General features: G+C 43.6%; 1 protein-coding gene across 5 annotated transcripts in view; it reads left to right on the top strand.

Annotated features, from left to right (window-relative positions):
• FYN (FYN proto-oncogene, Src family tyrosine kinase) overlaps nt 1-16162 on the top strand; it is a 191683-nt gene extending 175521 nt beyond the window's left edge. For all 5 annotated transcript variants that reach the window (XM_053306399.1, XM_053306653.1, XM_053306486.1 and 2 more), the window contains 2 exons: nt 13183-13314; nt 14997-16162. In XM_053306399.1, coding sequence (XP_053162374.1) covers nt 13183-13314; nt 14997-15205 — 341 coding nt within the window. In that variant the 3' untranslated portion in view covers nt 15206-16162. The remainder of the gene's footprint in view (nt 1-13182; nt 13315-14996) is intronic.
• The last annotated feature ends 2637 nt before the right edge of the window (nt 16163-18799 follow it).

Raw genomic sequence — 18799 nt, 5'->3', positions numbered from 1 at the left:
GTTTAGTTGTGCAGCTATTTAAGTAACACGCATGGAGATCACTGTAGAATCGAAACTAAATTGATTTATTGGTGAAGTACATTTGAGATAGAAAAGACCTATCCTATCTATCAGCTACATAATGAATAGGTAGGGGCAGAGAGAGATGTTTCCATCTTCTCTCTTGGAGGACAGGAAGAGCACTGACGCACTACAGGAAGTACTTGAGGAGCCAAGGCAGAGGTCATAGAGCAGAGGGAAAAGCAGAGACAGGTAAGGAGACTCTCACTAGCTACCTCTGCTCCCAATGCCCCTAGTGGTCATTAGGATAGTTGGTGCAAAAGGTCAATGCACTGGAACTCCATCTCCAACAAGGACTACAGAGATGGAATTGTGAGGCTGTTTATCAGTTTCAAGAGAGAATAAATATGTGTAATAGTTTAATCTCTAATCCTGGAAGGAAGGAAAGAAAGAAAGAAAGAAAGAAAGAAGGAAAGAAAGCCTCCTTGTTAATTTGTCATAGCAGTCTTCAATCAGAAATATAATTTCTGAGAGACAATGCATTTGTATTGGTACCAAAAGTAGCAAGAGGAGTGATATTAACAATGGATATAGTTTTCCTGACTGGAAAGGAAGAGAATGTGAATATTTCCTCTTTTCAGTTCCTAAAAATGTTAATAATGAAGGTAATGAGGACCATAAGTAAATAAGTTTCCATCAATGCATGGAAAAGCAAAGCAAAAGTTTTTAAAAGCTTCAGTACCATGCAGCAGTGTAAACTATGGCATCCTACAGAATCAGCAATTATAAATAACTGCTGTGCAAAAAACCAAAAAAGGTTAAAAAAAACCTTTCCCCTTGTAGTTTTAATTACATTTTGGTATAAACCAGAACCTCCAATAGCATGTTGAGATCATCTGGAGAGGTCTGTCTGCAGCTGCCACTGTCATGTCTGATGGCAACTCAGGGCTGGGCTTTCTCTATAGCTGCTCCTGGAGCATTTTCAGACAGCAGGCTTTACCGTGTGTTGACTACAAGGCTTTACTGTGAGTTCAAAGTTGCCCCCAAACCAATTTTAATTGTTTTAACTTTTTTAAACTGTGTTTGAATTGTTTAGCTTTTATATTTATAAAATTTATAAATCAAATTTTAAACTTAATTTTTAAATGGTTCTATTTTGTTTTGGTTTTGTAAACCGCCCAGAGCCATTGAATGCAGCAGTATAGAAATGTAATAACAAACAAACAAACATGGTGATAAGTTCAGTCCAGAACTTATTTCCTTTTCATGGATTGCTACTGCAACAATTGAAAGTGTTGTCCTGCTTTCAGCAAAACATTCTCAAAGCAGTTTACATAGGAAAAGGAATAAAAAATAAGAAAATGTTTCCCTCTCCTAAAAGGAAACACAAGACACACACCAGCAACAGCTACTGGAGGAAACTTGATGCAGAACTGAATAGGTGCAGTTGCTCTTCCCTTGCTAAATAGAAGAGAACCATATCTTTAAAAGATGGCTCTTTGCCCAGTTATCAGGGGTTGTCCAAGAAGAAAGGATTACCCCAAGAAAAAAGAAACCTAGCTGCCCAACAGTCAGTTTGTGTTCCTTATTATCTGCTCTTTTGAGTGATTTGCAATTGTGAGTGTTGGGGGGGGCGGGTTTGTGACAGATTGACCAAGTACCATTAAACACAGTGGCTGACATCCAGAATAAACTGCAGAAGAGTGCTAGTCAGGAGGTACTCTAAATACCTGACTTCAATAAGACTGCTCAGGAGTAATCAAGTCTGGCTGTCAGCCACTGAGACATCTGAGTAAAGTATACAGATGAAGCTGTTAGTTTTCTAAGAGCACTTCCATTTCTCCCCCTATCTATGCATCAAGCCCCAAGCCCACCAAGTCCAATTATCTATGTGAGTTGTGCTTGTGAGGCCAAAGAGATTCTCAGGTGGCAATGGTCCCTCTTGAGGACCAAGCTTCTCGATAAGAGAAGCAGCTAGTCCTGCTTCTTTCCTGTGGCATGGAAACAAACAGCGGGGAAGGGGGAGATATATGACAAAGGGGATATATGCGAACTCTCTTCTCAACCTCATCAAGATGTCCCTCCCTAGCCAACTGCTGTGCAACCATAATGCAGCACCCACTCAGTCTCAGCACCCACTCCCAACTGTAAAGCACCCTCACCCTATCCAAATGGATAGATGCCAAGCCCCAAAGAAAGGGCTGGGGGGCTGAGGTGGGTTGTGTCATTTCCCCTTCCTAAAGCAGGAAGTGCTGGGAGTTGTAGTTCAGCAACATCACAGGGCAAGGTGAGAGGGGAGTCCAGGTTTGAGAAAGGGCATTGACAACAGTATCAGAAAGGCTAATGGAGCCATGGGCAGAAACCCAGAAACTACAGAAATCAACAGAATTGATGGATAAAAAAATGGGGAGAAAGGAAATTGCGCCCCCTTGCTCGGAGTAGTCATTCTGGCATCACAGAGCACTGCTCAATCAGCAGCTTGTCAATTTCAAAGCAGCAGGCACTCCAACGCTACTCAGTAAATCCATAATGTGATCTAATGCAGAGATTCTCAGCATTGGGTCCCCAGATGTTACTGGACTTCAACTCCCATAATCCCCAGCCCCAGTGACTTTTGGTTGGGGATTATGGGAGTTGAAGTCCAGTAACATCTGGGGACCCAACATTGAGAATCCCTGATCTAGTGAACAAACCAGGGCTCATGAATGCTTAAGCAAGCAGTCAAGGAAAAGGAGCAGAGGGGCACCACCTGCTGGAGAACAGCATTCTGTTGTTTTGACTAGTCAATCTTCTGGAACACTGACTGTCAAACTAACAACAACAACAACAAGGTCTCATGCTTCCTCCTCTGGGATATGATTGGTTGGAGAAAAAACCCAGAGCAAGCTATAGGAACGTACACAGGAAAAAGATCTGCAGAGAATGTGGAGAGGAGCCAACCCTATGTGAACGGTCCATTTATTCCTCCCGAATTAAAGATCTGCGAATCTGCTGTGAACCTGATTCGCTCTTCGGATACCCCGTGGCATGAAGCCATGTCTGGATAACTTCCAGGCAGCTTGTGTTGTTACCCCAGGCAGCTTCTGTCATCTGGAGTGCTGGGATGTAGGGCTACCGGCTGCTCCAGAAGAGGGTAAGCCCAACATTTTTACCCGGCATTTTATCAAGGTAAAAAAACCCTGTGGATCATTTTACCTCGGTAGGCAATTGTGTGAATGATTGTCCCTGAGTAAAAAGGCTTCCACCTGGCCTGCCACCATTTCCAGCAGCGAGCTGGAGAGAAAGAGTGGCCGCGCCGAGCTCAGCAGCTGCTCTAATGAGAGCAGCTGCCATGCTCATGGCGTGGGGCACTCTGGGGTGTGGGTGGGAGAAGTCCTCCCAGCTTTTGCTTTCAGCTTGCTGCTGTTCATGTGGGCGCACAGCACAATGAAAGCAAAGATGGCGACGCTCATCTGCCAGGGAAGGCAAGCGAGTTCCTGCCTTCCCCACAGACCTCCCTGGCAGCTGCGTGAGGTCATGAGAAGGACCTTAATATGTACTAATGAACTGGCTTTGAACATGCTGATTTAATATAAAGCATCAAGTAATTCCTTGCAAATGTAATTCCTTTTACAAAAGTAATTCATGGCAAAATTCCTTTTACAACATGCAGAGCTGTAAAATATACTTCTTATAATAATAATAATTCAATTTCTATACCGCCCTTCCAAAAATGGCTCAGGGCGGTTTACAAAGAGAAATAACAAATAAGATGGTTCCCTGTCCCCCAAGGACTCACATTCTAAAAAGAAACATAACACACACACCAGCAACAGTCACTGGAAGTACTGTGCTGGGGGTGGATAGGGCCAGTTACTCTCCCCCTGCTAAATAAAGAGAATCACCACGGTAAAAGGTGCCTCTTTGCCCAGTTAGCAGGGGTTGCATTCATTCATTTATTACATTCAAATAATATAATAATAATATAGATGCAAAAAATCTAGGATTTGGGTTGTGTTTGTTTGTTTGTTTGTTTGTTTGTTTGTTTGTTTGTTGCATGAATAGGAAATTCTCTATGACTAAATCTTCTCATCTGTGGGCAGAGGCGCTCTTACCCCTGGACTTCAGGGCCCAAGTCCAGGGCCTTCACAACCCCTGGGGACCTCCAAATCCTCTTTAGCCTGTCCTGGGTGGTGTGGTTTGTGCCCTCAAGAACCTACGTGTTAAAAAATGATGCTTAACTTACAACCTGGGGCGGTAGCGGGGGGGGGCTCCAAAGGCCTTTAAGGCCAGGCTCCAAAATGACCTAGGCACACCTCTGTCTGTGGGTGGCATCCAAAGCTTTGCTGGAATGGTGCACCATCAACAGAAACTCCTCCCACGAATGGATGTGAAAGTTGCACTGACAGATGAACCCCTTCTACTTTTGGAAGGACGCCATCTGTGAGCACAACTCTCCTTCCAGAGTTTCTGTTGATGGCATAGCACTGCACAAAAGGTCTGGATATCCTAATATGAAGACTGCTTATAGAAACATATTGTTTGTATGCAGCTTTCTAGGTTGTTGGTTTTTTTTAAAGAAGCTTTATAAAGCGTTTAAAACTATGAAAAATTTCATAGTCATTCTTTTAAACGTTTCCCTTTACGTTTTTGAAGCAAGCTTCAAAATAATTTCAAATGGCAGTCTTGTTTAGATTCCCCTTGCCTGTGGTTTCTTAACTCCAGAGTTGCTGGCGACAGCATAGTAACACTATAAAGCAGAAGCTGGTTTTGTGTTTTTCCCCATGACCATTTCACAAAGGTTTTCCTTCAGGATACAACTTGGGGATTGTGTTGTTTATCTAAGCCAGCTACTGTTCCTATCGTGTCTCTGGCACACAGGAGCAGAAGACTGGATGGGAAAGCATGATACAGACTGGCAGTTACTTTTGGCGACAGGAAGTGCTCTCGCCCTAATAAGAGTTTGAAGGTTGCATTTCAAAAATACTGGGTTTTATTTTTCTTTGCCACCTGATATTGTGTACTTGACATTAGTAGGGCTGACTTCCTCCCTCCTCTTCCTCCACTCTCCAAAAGCTCTCTCTTGAATCCCTGAAGAAATTGCTAAAGGAAGCAGATGGTGTTGATCCCCATTTCCAGTGGTTTATAGGGCATGTGATTATTGGTTTGGTCTCCTTTTTTTCATTGTTTTTGACACGTTTACACAGACAGTTTATAAGACCAAAATAGGGTTATAAACTTTTCTTATTTCATATAATTCATATGTAAGCAACAGATGGGCGCACACTGACAAACCGCTGTTTTCTCTTGGTGCATAGTGAAAACCATTCTCCCTCCCACCCTGCCTTATCCCTCAGAGCTGCCTTTGAACATACTTATCCCTCAGAACTTGATCACTGGCTTACATTCTGTGCAATGCCCTGCTGATCCAAGAGCCCAGTGCATGCACTAGTTCTGTGCAACTCCAAAGCCTCTCCATACTGCTAGCAAGCATGGATAGGCTTCATTACTACTAAGAATTGTGTCATCATTGTAGCAATTATTTTTCCATTAGGATAAGGGGACAGGTTCATGTGTGGATTGCTAACTGGCTGAAGGACAGGAAACAGAGGGTAAATATAAATGGAGTTTTCACAATTGAGGGAAGTAAGAAGTGGGGCCCCCAGGGATCTGTACTGGGACCAGTGCTCTTTAACTTCTTCATAATGCTGCTTTACTGTGTGTTATTATTAGTTACTATTTGTGTATATTAGTTCTATTTGTTATTCTGATTTTTATCTCTTGGCTGGCCAACAGCTGTAATAAAAATTGTAAGAATAACTTCTTCAGAAATGATCTAGAAATTGGGGTAACCAGTGAAGTGGCCAAATCTTAAAGATGATTTATTTATTTATTCATCCATCCATTCATTCATTTGATTTCTATACCACCCTTCCAAAAATGTCTCAAAGTGGTTTACACACAGAATTAACAAACAAATAAGATGGCTCCCTGTCCCCAAAGGGCTCACAATCTAAAAAGAAACATGAGATACACACCAGCAACAGTCACTGGAAGTACTGTGCTGGGGGTGGATAGGGCCAGTTACTCTCCCCCTGCTAAATAAAGAGAATAACCATGTTAAAAGATGCCTCTTTGCCAAGTTAGCAGGGGATAGCCAAGTTACCAGTTTTTAAAGATAATAATAAATTATTTAGGGTAGTGAAATCCAAAATGAATGTGTGGAGCTCCAAATGGATTGAGTGAGTGGTTGAGTGAGCAACAAAATGTGGTTCAATTTAAGCAAATATAAAGTGATTCATACTGGCGCAAAAAAACCACCACCCAACTTCACATATAAACTGATGGGGTCTGAGCTGTTGGTGACTGACCATGAGAGAGATGTTGGGGTCATGGTGGACAGCTCATTGAAAGTGTCGACTCAGGGCACAGCAGCTGTAAAAAGGCAAATTCCAGGCTAGGGATTATTAGGAAGGGGATTGGAAATAAAAATGCTAATATTATAATGTCCTCATACAAACCTATGATGCGGCCACATTTGAAGTACTGCATGCAATTCTGGTCACCGTATCTTAAGAAGAACATTGTAGAACAGGAAAAGGTATAGAAGAGGCAGTGGCGGTCCGTGAACACGCCTCTGGGGGAGGGGCAGTGGGAGGCACCTTTAAGAGTAACTTAATTCGGTGCTCACCTCCGCCACCGCAGCACCTGAACGCTGTTCGGAGCCACAATGTGCCGCCCAGCAGCCCCTACGGCAGGGAAGCACCTCTGCCACTCACCGGGCTTCCACGGATTCGAGCCCCTGCCAGCAGCCAGGTGAGTGGCAGAGTGGCTTCCCCACTGTAGGGGCTGTTGGGTGGCACGTTGCAGCTCCGAACAGCATTCAGGTGCCACCATGGTGGAGGTGAACACTGAATTAAGTTACTCTTAGAGGTGCCTCCCTCTGCCGTCCCCCCCAAGGCTCGTTCTCGGGCCGCCACTGAGAAGAGGGCAACCAAGATGATCAGGGGCCTAGAGCACCTTCCTTATGAAGCAAGGCTACAGCATCTGGGGCTTTTTAGTTTGGAAAAGAGGTGACTACAGGGAGATATGATAGAATTGTATAAAATTATGCATGGAGTAGAGAGAGTAGACAGAGAAGCTATTTTCACAATCACTGAAAAGCAGGCTAAGGGAGCTTAGCCCACTTTCCAGGGATCGTGGGAACCACCAGGCTCACAGGCAAGCCCGGTGCTCCCAAGGCAGCTAGCCCGCCTAATTACCCCTCCCCTTAGACGAAGTTAACTGAGCGAGCACTCTATTAACCTTATTTTTTGCTCATGTAGACCCCAGACTGGGAGGCTGCAAGCAGCCTCCACACAAGTAGACCTCAGACGAGTAGACCCCAGACTGGGAGGCTACCCCACACAAGCAGACCCCAGACTGGGAGGCTGAAAGCAGCCTCCCGGGCTCAGAGGTCTCTCCAGAATGCCCCGCACACTTGACCCGCACACTCCACTGGCTGTTTCTGGGGTCAACCTTATGTTTCTTTTTAGATTATGAGCACTTTGGGGACAGGGGACCATCTTATTCATGTATTATTTATTTTTCTTTCTAAACCTCTTTGAGAACTTTGGTTGAAGAGCAGTGTATACATATTTTTTGTTGTAGTAGTAGTAGTAGTAGTCTGGTAGATATAGGCCACCTCCAGCCTCTGGCAATATATATAGAGGCAATATACCTCTAAATACCAGTTGCAGGGGAACAACAGCAAGAAAGAGGGCATGCCCTCACCTCTTGCTGTGGGCTTCTCAGAGGCATCTGGTGGGCCACAGTGTGAAACAGGATGCTGGACTAGATAGGCTTTGGGCCTGATCCAGCAGGGCTGTATAGGGCCAGTTGCTCTCCCCCTGCTAAATAAAGAGAATCATCACCACTTTAAAAAGATGCTTCTTTGCTCAGTTAGCAGGGGTCACTAGTAGCTATTGATAGACCTGTCCTCCATGAATTTGTCTAAGCTCCTTTTAAATCAATCCAAGCTAGTGGCCCATGGCAGAGAATTAAGCACTGTGTGGATCTAAATTTCCTGGCCTTCAGATTCATGGGATGACCCTTGGTTCTAGTGTTGTGAGAGAGGGAGATTGGTATGAAGGACCAGATGATTGGTGTGAAGGACCAGAGGGGATTCTGCAGGGAGTGCGGGCTCAGCCCGTGCTCCCAGCAGACAAACAAAAGGCCTCCCACACGACTGCAGGCTCCATCATGGAGCCGGCGGGGGCTGCAGGGATTGGGGGCTGCATGGCCCCCTGAATAGGCAATTTTCCTACAGGAGTGGGGTCTGGGAAGAAGGGTCTGCAGGGATATTTGTGTGTGAGAGAAATAGCCATTTGTTTTGAATGAATGGAGAGAGAAGCAAGGAGAGTGACTGATGAGAGTTTCTAGTGGAAATTTATTGAAACTGGTAGGAAGGATGCACAAGTAGCTCTCTGGGGATCTCCTGCCTGATTTTAGGAACCTGTTTGGTGCTACTGTGCTTGTATGTTTGGAAATAAAGCAAAGACTACAAACACCATAAATCTCCAGTGTGTTCCCATTCAAAGGAAACTAGACTCTGACACTGCCTTTGGTATCTCCCATTGCTTGGGAAGTGTGTAACAATATGAATATGGCAATGTACTATATTGATTTTGTTTTGTCTTATGCTATGTACAAATTATCCCTTCTGCAGAACAATACAAGCATTTCCCACCTCAGCGCTACAATGGTTCTAGCCTGATGCAGCACTGATAACTTGATAGCTGTACAAATGTAAACCCAGAGGATGTAAGGGAAGACAGGCTCTTTGCTCCAGGTCTGTTGGCGAAAACTGAGGAATAGGTTGATAAGATATCAAAGTGGAGGAGGAGCGAGATGGGAAACTCATTAAAATCTTACTAAGACAAGCAAAGACACTAGCATGAAACTAGGGCGAGGGCAGAAAGTAGTAGTGGACTAGTGGTTTGTTTTGAGGAGGTGAACAGATCGTATGTGGTCTCTGATCATACACTCCTAGCAATGGAGGTAGGGCTAAGATTAGCCAAAGGTGTAAGTGTACCTGGACTTCAGGTGAAGAGAATGTCTGGCTGTGCACAATCCTCCTCTCCAGAATTCTGTTAATTGCTTTTGTAAGGTCCAAATCCCAGTGGAATGAACTCTCATAGGAACATAGGAAGCTGCCATATACTGACTCAGACCACTGGTCTATGTAGTTCAGTATTGTCTTCACAGACTGGCAGTAGCTTCTCCAACTTTGCAGGCAGGAATCTCTCTCAGCCCTATCTTGGAGGAGCCAGGGAGGGAACTTGAAACCTTCTGCTCTTCCCAGAGCGGCTCCATCCCCTGAGGGGAATATCTTGCAGTGCTCACACTTCTAGTCTCCCATTCATATGCAACCAGGGCAGACCCTGCTTAGCTAAGGGGACAAGTCATGCTTGCTACAAGACCAGCAATCCTCTTTTCGCCTTTACTAACAAGTTGGGGTTCTGTTTTTTGTTTTGTTTGGGAGGGTGGCAGTTGTCTTGCATGCTGAGCCTTAGTGCAGGCAAAAACAGCACAAGTCTCTCATGCTGCTGCGAGTTGCTCCAAAGCCCAGTGCAATATGAGACATGCTTCCTCTGAGTCCTCGGCATGCACAGAGGCCATGGAGGAGCAGGCCACGAATAATACCTGTCAGTTGAGCCAAACCAAAATTTGTGAGCCGCTGGTTATAACCTAACAACATGAAATACATTCTGCTACATATTAGGAACCTAAGCAGTGAGACCCAGTTTGTGAGAGTGAGCGGGGAGAGCAGGCTAAGCCCGCTCTCCCCGCACACGAGCAGGGTGGGAGCCCTGGGTGGCTGGATTGGCCGCACACACAATTGCCGACTCCGTGATGGAGCCAGTGGGGGCTGGGGAGTTTGGGGACTGTGCGGCCCCCGGAAGCACCAGTATGCCCTGTGCAAGTGCGCAGGGCATACTGGGGAGACCCCTGAACCAGAAGGCTGCTTTTTAGCCTCCTGCCAGGGGTCTACTCATGAGTAGCCACAGCGCGGAGCCACACCGCAGCTACTCATGATTTTAAAAAACTGGGTTTAAGGGGAGGGGTACTTAGGCGGGTTAACCACCTGGGAGCCACCGGGCTCGCCTGCAAGCCCGGTGGCTCACACAGTCAGCCGAAATCGGGCTAGACTCCCCTAGCCCAATTTCAGCTGATCGTCAGAATAGCCTCTTAGTATGATGTCCAGTTTGGTCTTTAATTCAATCACATGGCTTTGAAGTGGTACCACGGAAATGAGATTTCTCTGCCCCATATCTTTGTCTATGGGCAGGTCAGCTGAGGCAGCATGACAGCTACAGGCATGAGCCCACAAAGGGAGTAGATGAATCAGAAAAGGCTGGTAATCAACTGAAGACGTAGCCAGCAAGAACCCCACCCTTCCTGAAAGTTCAGGCTGCTCTGGAAGAGGTGCCTGAATGGGCCTCTCCCTCCTCCTGAGTAGGCCCATCAGGAGAGAAGAGCCAAGCAAGCACTCTGTCTTCAGAGTTGGACTTCAGGCCTGGTGCAGCATCACCTCCTCTTCTGGGGACTTGGGGATAATGGATGGGGTTCTGAGGATGGGTTAAGAGCCTTGCTGGGGAGCACAGGTTCTCACTTCTCCAGGGTTCCTCCAAGCAGGTGACCAGCTCTGGCTGCTCTGGGTCTGAGGGATCTGGAGGACTGTCATTGAGATTGGGAATCCAGGCTATAGCAGGCTAGAGCAGAGTGCCTCTCCTCCTCCAATAAGGTCTCACTGAGGTAGGAGTCCAGGTGAACCCCAACAAATTTTAGTCATAGAGCTATTTCCAGTGTGGGGTTCTGGGGTGCATTTGCTCACCACATTTTTTTAGGGATCAGATGTGCTCTTTCAGTGTGTAATGGATTCATTGGCTCAGGAGAGCAGCTCCATATCATCTGTGTTTGGTACCTGCATTAAGGAGTTGGGATATATCAGGGATTCATTCACTGTTTCTCTTTGTTGGCTGTTATAAGCAGAGCTCTTTTGGCTTGTATATACCCTTCTTCTCTGTAACCCAGCTCATTACTTGGTTTTCAGGGATTTTAGGGGCTTACTTGGTTTTCCACCTCCCATGAGATCCAGTGTTTTCCACCTCTCCCTGTTGGGATCCAGTGTTACTTTTTCCCAAGAGTGGCAAGGTTTGTCCACTGATGGATGCTCAGGGGCCCTCCATGGCTTGTAGCACCTGAATGCTGGCAGCAGGTTCTTTATAGATGTGCCTTTATAGATATGCCTTTATAGACCCACTTAGTGACGACACAGAGCAGGGAAGCAGTTCCCTATAATGCAATGTCCTCATCCTCACTATCGCATTACAAGATGAAACAACAGGGGCATTTCATTATAGGAAGGAAAGAAGATGGCACCCATCAGTTCAGCTGCTAAAGAGCACTCCGAGCTACCACCACTGCTGCTAAGGTAAATCCCCACAAGGGTTTGGTGGGGGCGGGGGGGGGCTTACCTTGGCAGGAGTGGCAGCAGCTTCTACTGCTTGGCAGCTGCCATCTTTTTTTCTCCCAGGGCTTCAGGGGTTGGCCATGAGTCCTTCAGTGGCCTGGCCTCTCAGCAAGAGCTCAAGTTCTCCAATCTGTTATCAGCATAAAAACAAATACTTTATATCAGTTGCCAGTGCTTCTTGAATCTTAGCTGAACTTTTCTGCTCAGACATTCCTGTAAATGACACCGCTGCCTTATCAGAATGAGTTTGTTTCCTGCTGGCTACATGCATCAGCATTTTCTAAAAATTGGTAGTTTCCCTTCTACCCCCTCCCCTGTACTGTTTAGCACAATCTCTAGTATAACAGCAGCAATAAAATTCAACTCATTAAAAAAAAAAGAATGGCTGATAAACATTTGGGGTAGTTGACAAAAAGTCCTTCTGCAAGCAGATGAAGAGTTGCGCTCATGCAAAGACCACTTCGACTTGCAGAAGGACCCTTTGGATGAGTGCAACTCTCCTTCTTACATCCATGGTGCACTGTTGCACCAAAGGTTTAGATGCCACTTAATATTAATTATGAAGTATTATAGATTCTTTGGGTTCATTTTGAGTGCACAGCATGCTTCATCTGAAATGCCAAGGATTAGCATTTCAGCAACATATTTAAAAATGTATTCAAACCAACCGGTAAGAATTAAAATAGATTATGCCTAATATTAAAATTCTACTTCCATGGCAATTTTTCAGAGCCACACCAAATACACTGGAATATGAATCACTAAACTCTAGCAAATCTCCATATGCCTTGCCATTCTAAGTTGATGAACAGATTGACTTTTATTAGAGAATGTTTAGCATATAGTTTACAAAAGCAACAGTGAATAGAATTTCCCAATAAAACATGGCCACGTACTAACGAATGTGTGGTTGCAATGGTAGAAAGAATATAGCACTGTACATGAGTTCCTATGCGTTTGGGTAGAGTCCGGTTAAAAGAGTTCAGTGAGAGGAATGTCCAAAAGGTCCAAGGGAGGGACAGATCCCAGCCTCACCTTGCTTGTGGCTTGCAGGGCCGTGCCAGTCTTCTTCTGCCAACTGCAGCCTCTAGGTGTGGGTCCTTGATGGCGGAGGGTCTTCTCCAGGTCCAGGGGGTCCTCCGGGGGTGTTGTCAGCAGGAGTTCCTGGCATGGGCAGCCGCTGTGCTGGCATGGTTGTTTGGCATACAGAGTCCAGGGTAGAGTCCAAGCCAGGAGAGCGGGGGAACCTGGTCTCAACTTGTGGGTGGGGGATGGCACATTGTCCGGGGTGTCCTCTGGGGGTTTCCAGATGGTCTGGCATCTTCCTGCAGAGGAAAAAAGAAACCTCACTGGGCTTGTCCGCAGCTCTGATAGAGCTCCTCCCTACCAGGGTAGGGTGGAGTGTGTGGTGGCTTGCCCCCTGTGGGCGTAGCATGGCAAGCCGTAAGTGGCTCCCCTCCTCTGGGTTTTTGGAGGGCAAGCCTTTTCCCCAGAAGTTTCCTGTAGGGGGATGGAGTGCATGTCTGGTCTGAACTTTCCGAATCCCTAAATGTCCCAGAAGGTGAGGGAAGTATGAGTTTTGAAGCTCAGAACAAACACTTCTTTATTTTATTTCTCTCTCAATGAAGTGGCCCTTCTATTAGACACCATTCATATGCTGTAGCATTAACTTGCTCATTCTCTCCTAGGTGCAAAGTTCCCCATAAAATGGACTGCTCCAGAAGCTGCATTGTATGGAAGGTTTACAATAAAATCAGATGTCTGGTCCTTTGGAATATTGCTGACGGAACTAGTAACAAAAGGGAGAGTGCCATATCCAGGTAAGAAAAGAATCCAGAAAGCATACTATTCTGTTCAGACAGTTGTAGGAATAAGTTGAAATCTTTGTTTTTAATGTAAGGATCCAAAGAAGTAATACATGTGTGGTGGGGAATAATATGCATACAACACCAGTTTGTTTGAGGAAGCAGGAGCTGCTGAACCAAGACAACACATGAAACTCTGTATGTACACATGATTCCCCCCCCCCCGCAAATGTATATCTTGTCTCTGGATCCTGACCATAGTCAATAGGATACATCAGGAATATGACTATTATGAATCATGATTTTGATGCATTTATAACTGTCAAAGGTGGAATCAAAATATAAATATTATTCATACTGAAATTGCTTTTATGTTAGCAAAATATTTAATTTGCGTTTAAAAACAGGTGGACCCAAAAAGTTGTGTTTTACAGAAATACAGTTCTGTAACATACTATCCTAGCTTTCGAAATAAAGCAGAGTCTTCAGCAGATACACAGTTGCAAAAGTTATGGCCAGTATATTACATGGGCAATATAAGTAATCATATTCATCCCTATCATATATAAGAAAATAGCTTGACTAATTTAGCTTATATAAGCTGCTGACCATATTTGTGAAGATTAGTTATAGCACCTCAAGTTAAAAGATTTAATAGACTTCTTCCCCTTCCTTTGTCTTCCTGGCCATGCCATAATATTTGGGGTAGGAAGCCTGATTGAAGGCAGTAGGGAAAGTATTGTTTTGTCCATGATGAATTGTTATGACTGATCATGCAGGGTGGGGAGATCTGAAAAAACATGAAATGAAAATCAAAGATGTTATTATTTTTCACATTTTATTCACTCAGTTCCCACAAAGTGCTCCTTTAAAGAGGTTTCTCCCCCCCACCCCAAGGGGTTGAGCAAAAACTCTTTATCTCCTTTCGTGTTCTTTTTGTATGTGCCTCCCATTATGGAGGTGTTTGGCATTCGTTGTGAACACATTAACATTGTTTTCTTGCTGGTCTTCTCAGTGACATTTCCTTCCTCCTCCTCCTCCTCCTCCTCCTCCTCCTCTGCTTTCACAATCCTCAGTCTCAATTAATCACATTGCCATTTAATCCTATTAGCTGTAGTAGCCCACATGATACTGTAGATGACATACATCAGGAATAGTGTTGTGACAATGTCATGGATGCTCATAAACAAAATTGGGTGGGTCGTCGCAGCCAATTGTATTAACCGGTAGGGTGGGCAAATGAAAGGAAAGGAAATTACACAGGGAGGATGCAGCACAGCAGCAGCAAAGAACTCAAATGGTCAGGAGAGGAGGATCCCCCCACCCCACAATCTGTTCAGCTGCACTGAATGTGCTGCATTCCAATATGGAAATGGAAAAAAACTATGCAGTGCAGCCTTACTTGTTCGCTTTTTTAAAAAAAGCTTCAGTGTTTCTCTAGATATTTTAAAAGCTCTCCATATGGATGATAATTCATTTTAAACTGATCCATTTAATTCATTGGAAAGGAAGAGGTGCCATTATGATAGTGGTTGTTAAGGGGAAATGTCCAAGTGCTATTTTTTTCCAGCAAATTTCCTTTTCATTCAATCAACAGCCAAAATTGATGTTTTTACTGCAGTTGTGCTGAAATTTCTAAAGTAATGCTCTCCATATCTCCCTGGTTATAACAAACACATTGCTGGTGTCTCTGGTAGGTATGAATAACCGGGAAGTCCTGGAGCAAGTAGAACGGGGCTATAGGATGCCATGCCCTCAGGATTGTCCCATCTCCCTGCATGAGCTCATGATTCACTGCTGGAAAAAAGACCCAGAAGAACGCCCAACTTTTGAGTACTTGCAGGGTTTCCTTGAAGACTACTTCACTGCAACTGAACCCCAGTACCAGCCAGGTGACAACCTGTAATGTTCTGGTCTGTGTAGACTGCCATGATCAGTGTCCCATTCACAGTTGACATACAGCGACTGGCTCCTCCCACAGGCTGCATCTTCTCCCACAGCGCCAAAATGTTCTGGAGCCCAAAGTTGAGAACTTCTACAGCTACCTTTCTGAAAGATCTGAATGTCTTCTATGAATAGAAAGTGAACACTTGATTTTGTTCTTATTCAAAGACTCTGAAACTACATTGTTTTTGATGTTATGTAAACTGCAAAATCTTTGTTCCATGTAAATAGTAATTCAGTGCCAATAACTGATCCTAGTGCTTTCCTTTTTTAAAAAAAATAATAATAATGCAAAACTATGTGATTTTAACTAGTCTTCTCCTGATCAACTAAAAGTATTATTTTCCAAAAGTGGCCTCTTTTTGTCTACGTTTTTTCATGTTTTAACAAAATAAAATCAGGACCAGTGTTTTGGGTTTCTTTTCTGTTTGTTTGCTTTTATATATATAATATATGTAAAATATATACATACCTGTATATATAGTCAGTGGGTGCTATTGCAGAGGAAACTCATTTCAGAAACTGATTAGCCATGCTGCTGAAGCACCCAGAACAAAAAACTGATTTCTCTGTACACCGGAAACACTGGTCAGATTCCGAAAGCCAGTGACTGAATTTTTGGCTTTTGCCAAGCATGACCTTTTTTAATTGGATTGCACTTTTTGGTTTGGCTATGTACCTGTAGGTGGTTGTAACTTTTGATCTTTCAGAAATCATGTGCAGAGTTTCCAGCAATGTTTGCCAACTACGTGCTTGGATTTGTGATCAAAATTAAAATAAACTTATTAAAGCAAGGAAATGCACCATTACCCATTGGGACTGGAAGATTGAAACTGCAAATACTCTTGTGTATCAAAATATGTATACTGAAAATTTTCTGATTTTTTAAAATTTAATAAACATTGCAACCACGTGCAAATTGTCTCAACCTCATAGCATTATAGCCATGGCCACCTGCTTAACTATTCATCAGGCATCAGCCAAAATATATTTTACATGTACCATTTCCCATCATAAAATAGGTGTGTTAAATGTCCTGTTACTGCTAATGAAATTACTTTTAATATTTCTGCAAGTTTTCCAGTGGAATTACTATGCACTTCTTTCATGGGAAATGGAAGGGGGTAGGGGGAGAGGGATGCACACAAGTATTACTTTTTTGGTTGAGTGTACCAGCTTTTAATTCCTTTACTTACTTTTAACCAAAAAGAAACAAAAAGCCCATCCTTTCTATTTATCTTACTTTTAAAAATAATTTTGAAGTCTTAACTCCATGTTGTTTATTTGCAAGTTTACATTTTTAAAAAATGTTTAACTGTCTTTAGTAATTAAAAGAAAGCATTTTACATTTGGGTTTTTGTTTTTTCATTTTTAAACCATGGCATGATGGCATTTCTAGCAGAGGAGGATGTTCTTGGTCATTTGGTTCTTGAGCATTATTGCCCAGTTTTATGATGATGACATGAAAGCTGGATTCAGCCTAAAAGGGTGGCTGGACATGCAGCTGTTCATACTGTTGCTGTATTAAGCTAATTATTCTAGAAAAACTTACTTTTCGTATTAGTATTCATGTCAGAAGGAAAGAGAACTGTTATGCTTATAAACAAATGTACCTTTGCACTTGCACTTGCCAAAAATAAGATGAACCAAGTGAAGATAAAATCCTCTCAAGATCAAGAAACGGTCTAAGGATCATCTATTCTAGGCAAAGGGAGCTTTTTTAAAAAAAAACACTGCAAGAAACACAAGGTTCACTTTGTCTGCCAGAGTATCAATAGGGGTCACTGGAGCATAAAAAACCAAAGAAGTTCCTCCATTGGATACTTCCATTGTTCCATGAGCTGTTCCTCAGAGAAGAAGAGGGGAAGCTGAATCCATCGGAACAGCTGATTGGCACAATTACTAAGTACCTGGGGGATCTGTATGTAATATAGCCCTGGCTATTGGATCAGGCCAGGGAATTGCAAATGCCACATCTATTACTACTACAACTACTACTTAAAATATACCGCTTTCAACATAATTCTCAAAGCGGTTTACATAGAGTAATCATAATAAGATGGTTCCCTGTCTTCAAAAGCCACACAAGGGAAACACCAGCAACAGCCACTGGAGGAATGCTGTGCTGTGACTAAAAAGGGCCAGTTGCTCCCCCTCTGCTAATCTATGAGAACCACCAATTTGAAAGGTGCCTCTTTGCCTAGTTAATATGGACTATTTGTGTAATCAGTTCCTCATCTTGACAAGGATATGTGCATGGAAGCTACCTAGGAGTTGCAGCGGCTTAATAAGCAATATACATTTTAAGCTTCTTTCTTTCTTTCTTTCTTTCTTTCTTTCTTTCTTTCTTTCTTTCTTTCTTTCTTTCTTTCTTTCTTTCTTTCTTTAAAAGACAACTAGAAAAAATAAATGGGAGGAAGTTATTCTTCTAGGTTGGCTTAAGGCTGTAATAAAATTGATTCTGATTCTATTTTCTTCTACTTTTCGCATTTTGCAGATTAGAGAGATTTCTAGAGTAATTCTAATTTTTTTATATTAGAATTACTGACAAGGTGCACAAGGTACACAAGCCCTATAGAGACAGGAGGTATTTACAGCATTACTGAAAAAAATGGCAGTTGCACTACAAGCATTACTGCTGTTTTTCCCACTTGCAACTATGGGAATAAATACAGTAATGCTGGTAGCACTACTGCCAGTTCTCTGTAGTGGAACCACTGCTTCCAGGTCCACAGCTGTGGCACCACCAATCCCTCCTGACTCTATAGGACTTGCATGTCATGTCAACCATTTTAGTTGCTACTTTTATCACTGCTTGTTCTCACTGAAAGAAAAAAGATAGGAAATCCTGATCTTACAAGAAATACATTTTAGGTTGAGACTATTCACTTGCCATTAATGAGTATTTTTTAAAATTGCTTTCACGCCCTCCTCCTATTCATTTTTAATTGAAGAGCATAAAACAATTCCATAGATGCCCTTCTTGAGTATTAACAGAGCAAGTCTATAGTGCAGTTACACCAAGGTTGCAACTATGCCCATGTAACATGGTCAAGATCCATTAAGACAGGAGGATAAAACACAGGAGCAGTTTTGAAAAACCTCCTGAGAAGTATAACTTAGAAAGCCCCTCCCATCGTGAGCACTGCAATGCCACCAGTATGCACCTATCACACGGCAGTATGCTGACAGTGCCCCCATGTGGGTCAGGCATGGAAGGAGCCAATCAATTCACATGAAGACTCCTCTGTGACATCATCCCACCCACACAACATACACCAGCCAAACACACTGATGCTGCACTGCCTTCCACTGCATGAGCCCCTGGGGTGCAGGCAGGGGATCAAAAACAGAGATCTTCCAGGAGCGCCATCACAATGGGGTTTGAATTACCTTAAACATCTGAATTTCCAGACTGCCAATAATCATTTTTGACCATATAAAACAAAGTAAAGGTAGATCATTTGCAGGAGTCAAGGACTAAACCAAGTGGTATAGCAAGCTTAGAGGCAGTCTTGGTTAGAGGCAGTTTGAGGATGCACCCCCTGCCTTTGCC

This window comes from Hemicordylus capensis, chromosome 1, assembly GCF_027244095.1.
Source record: "Hemicordylus capensis ecotype Gifberg chromosome 1, rHemCap1.1.pri, whole genome shotgun sequence".
Taxonomy (NCBI): Eukaryota; Metazoa; Chordata; class Lepidosauria; order Squamata; family Cordylidae; genus Hemicordylus; species Hemicordylus capensis.
This window is presented reverse-complemented; position numbering and strand designations above follow the sequence as displayed.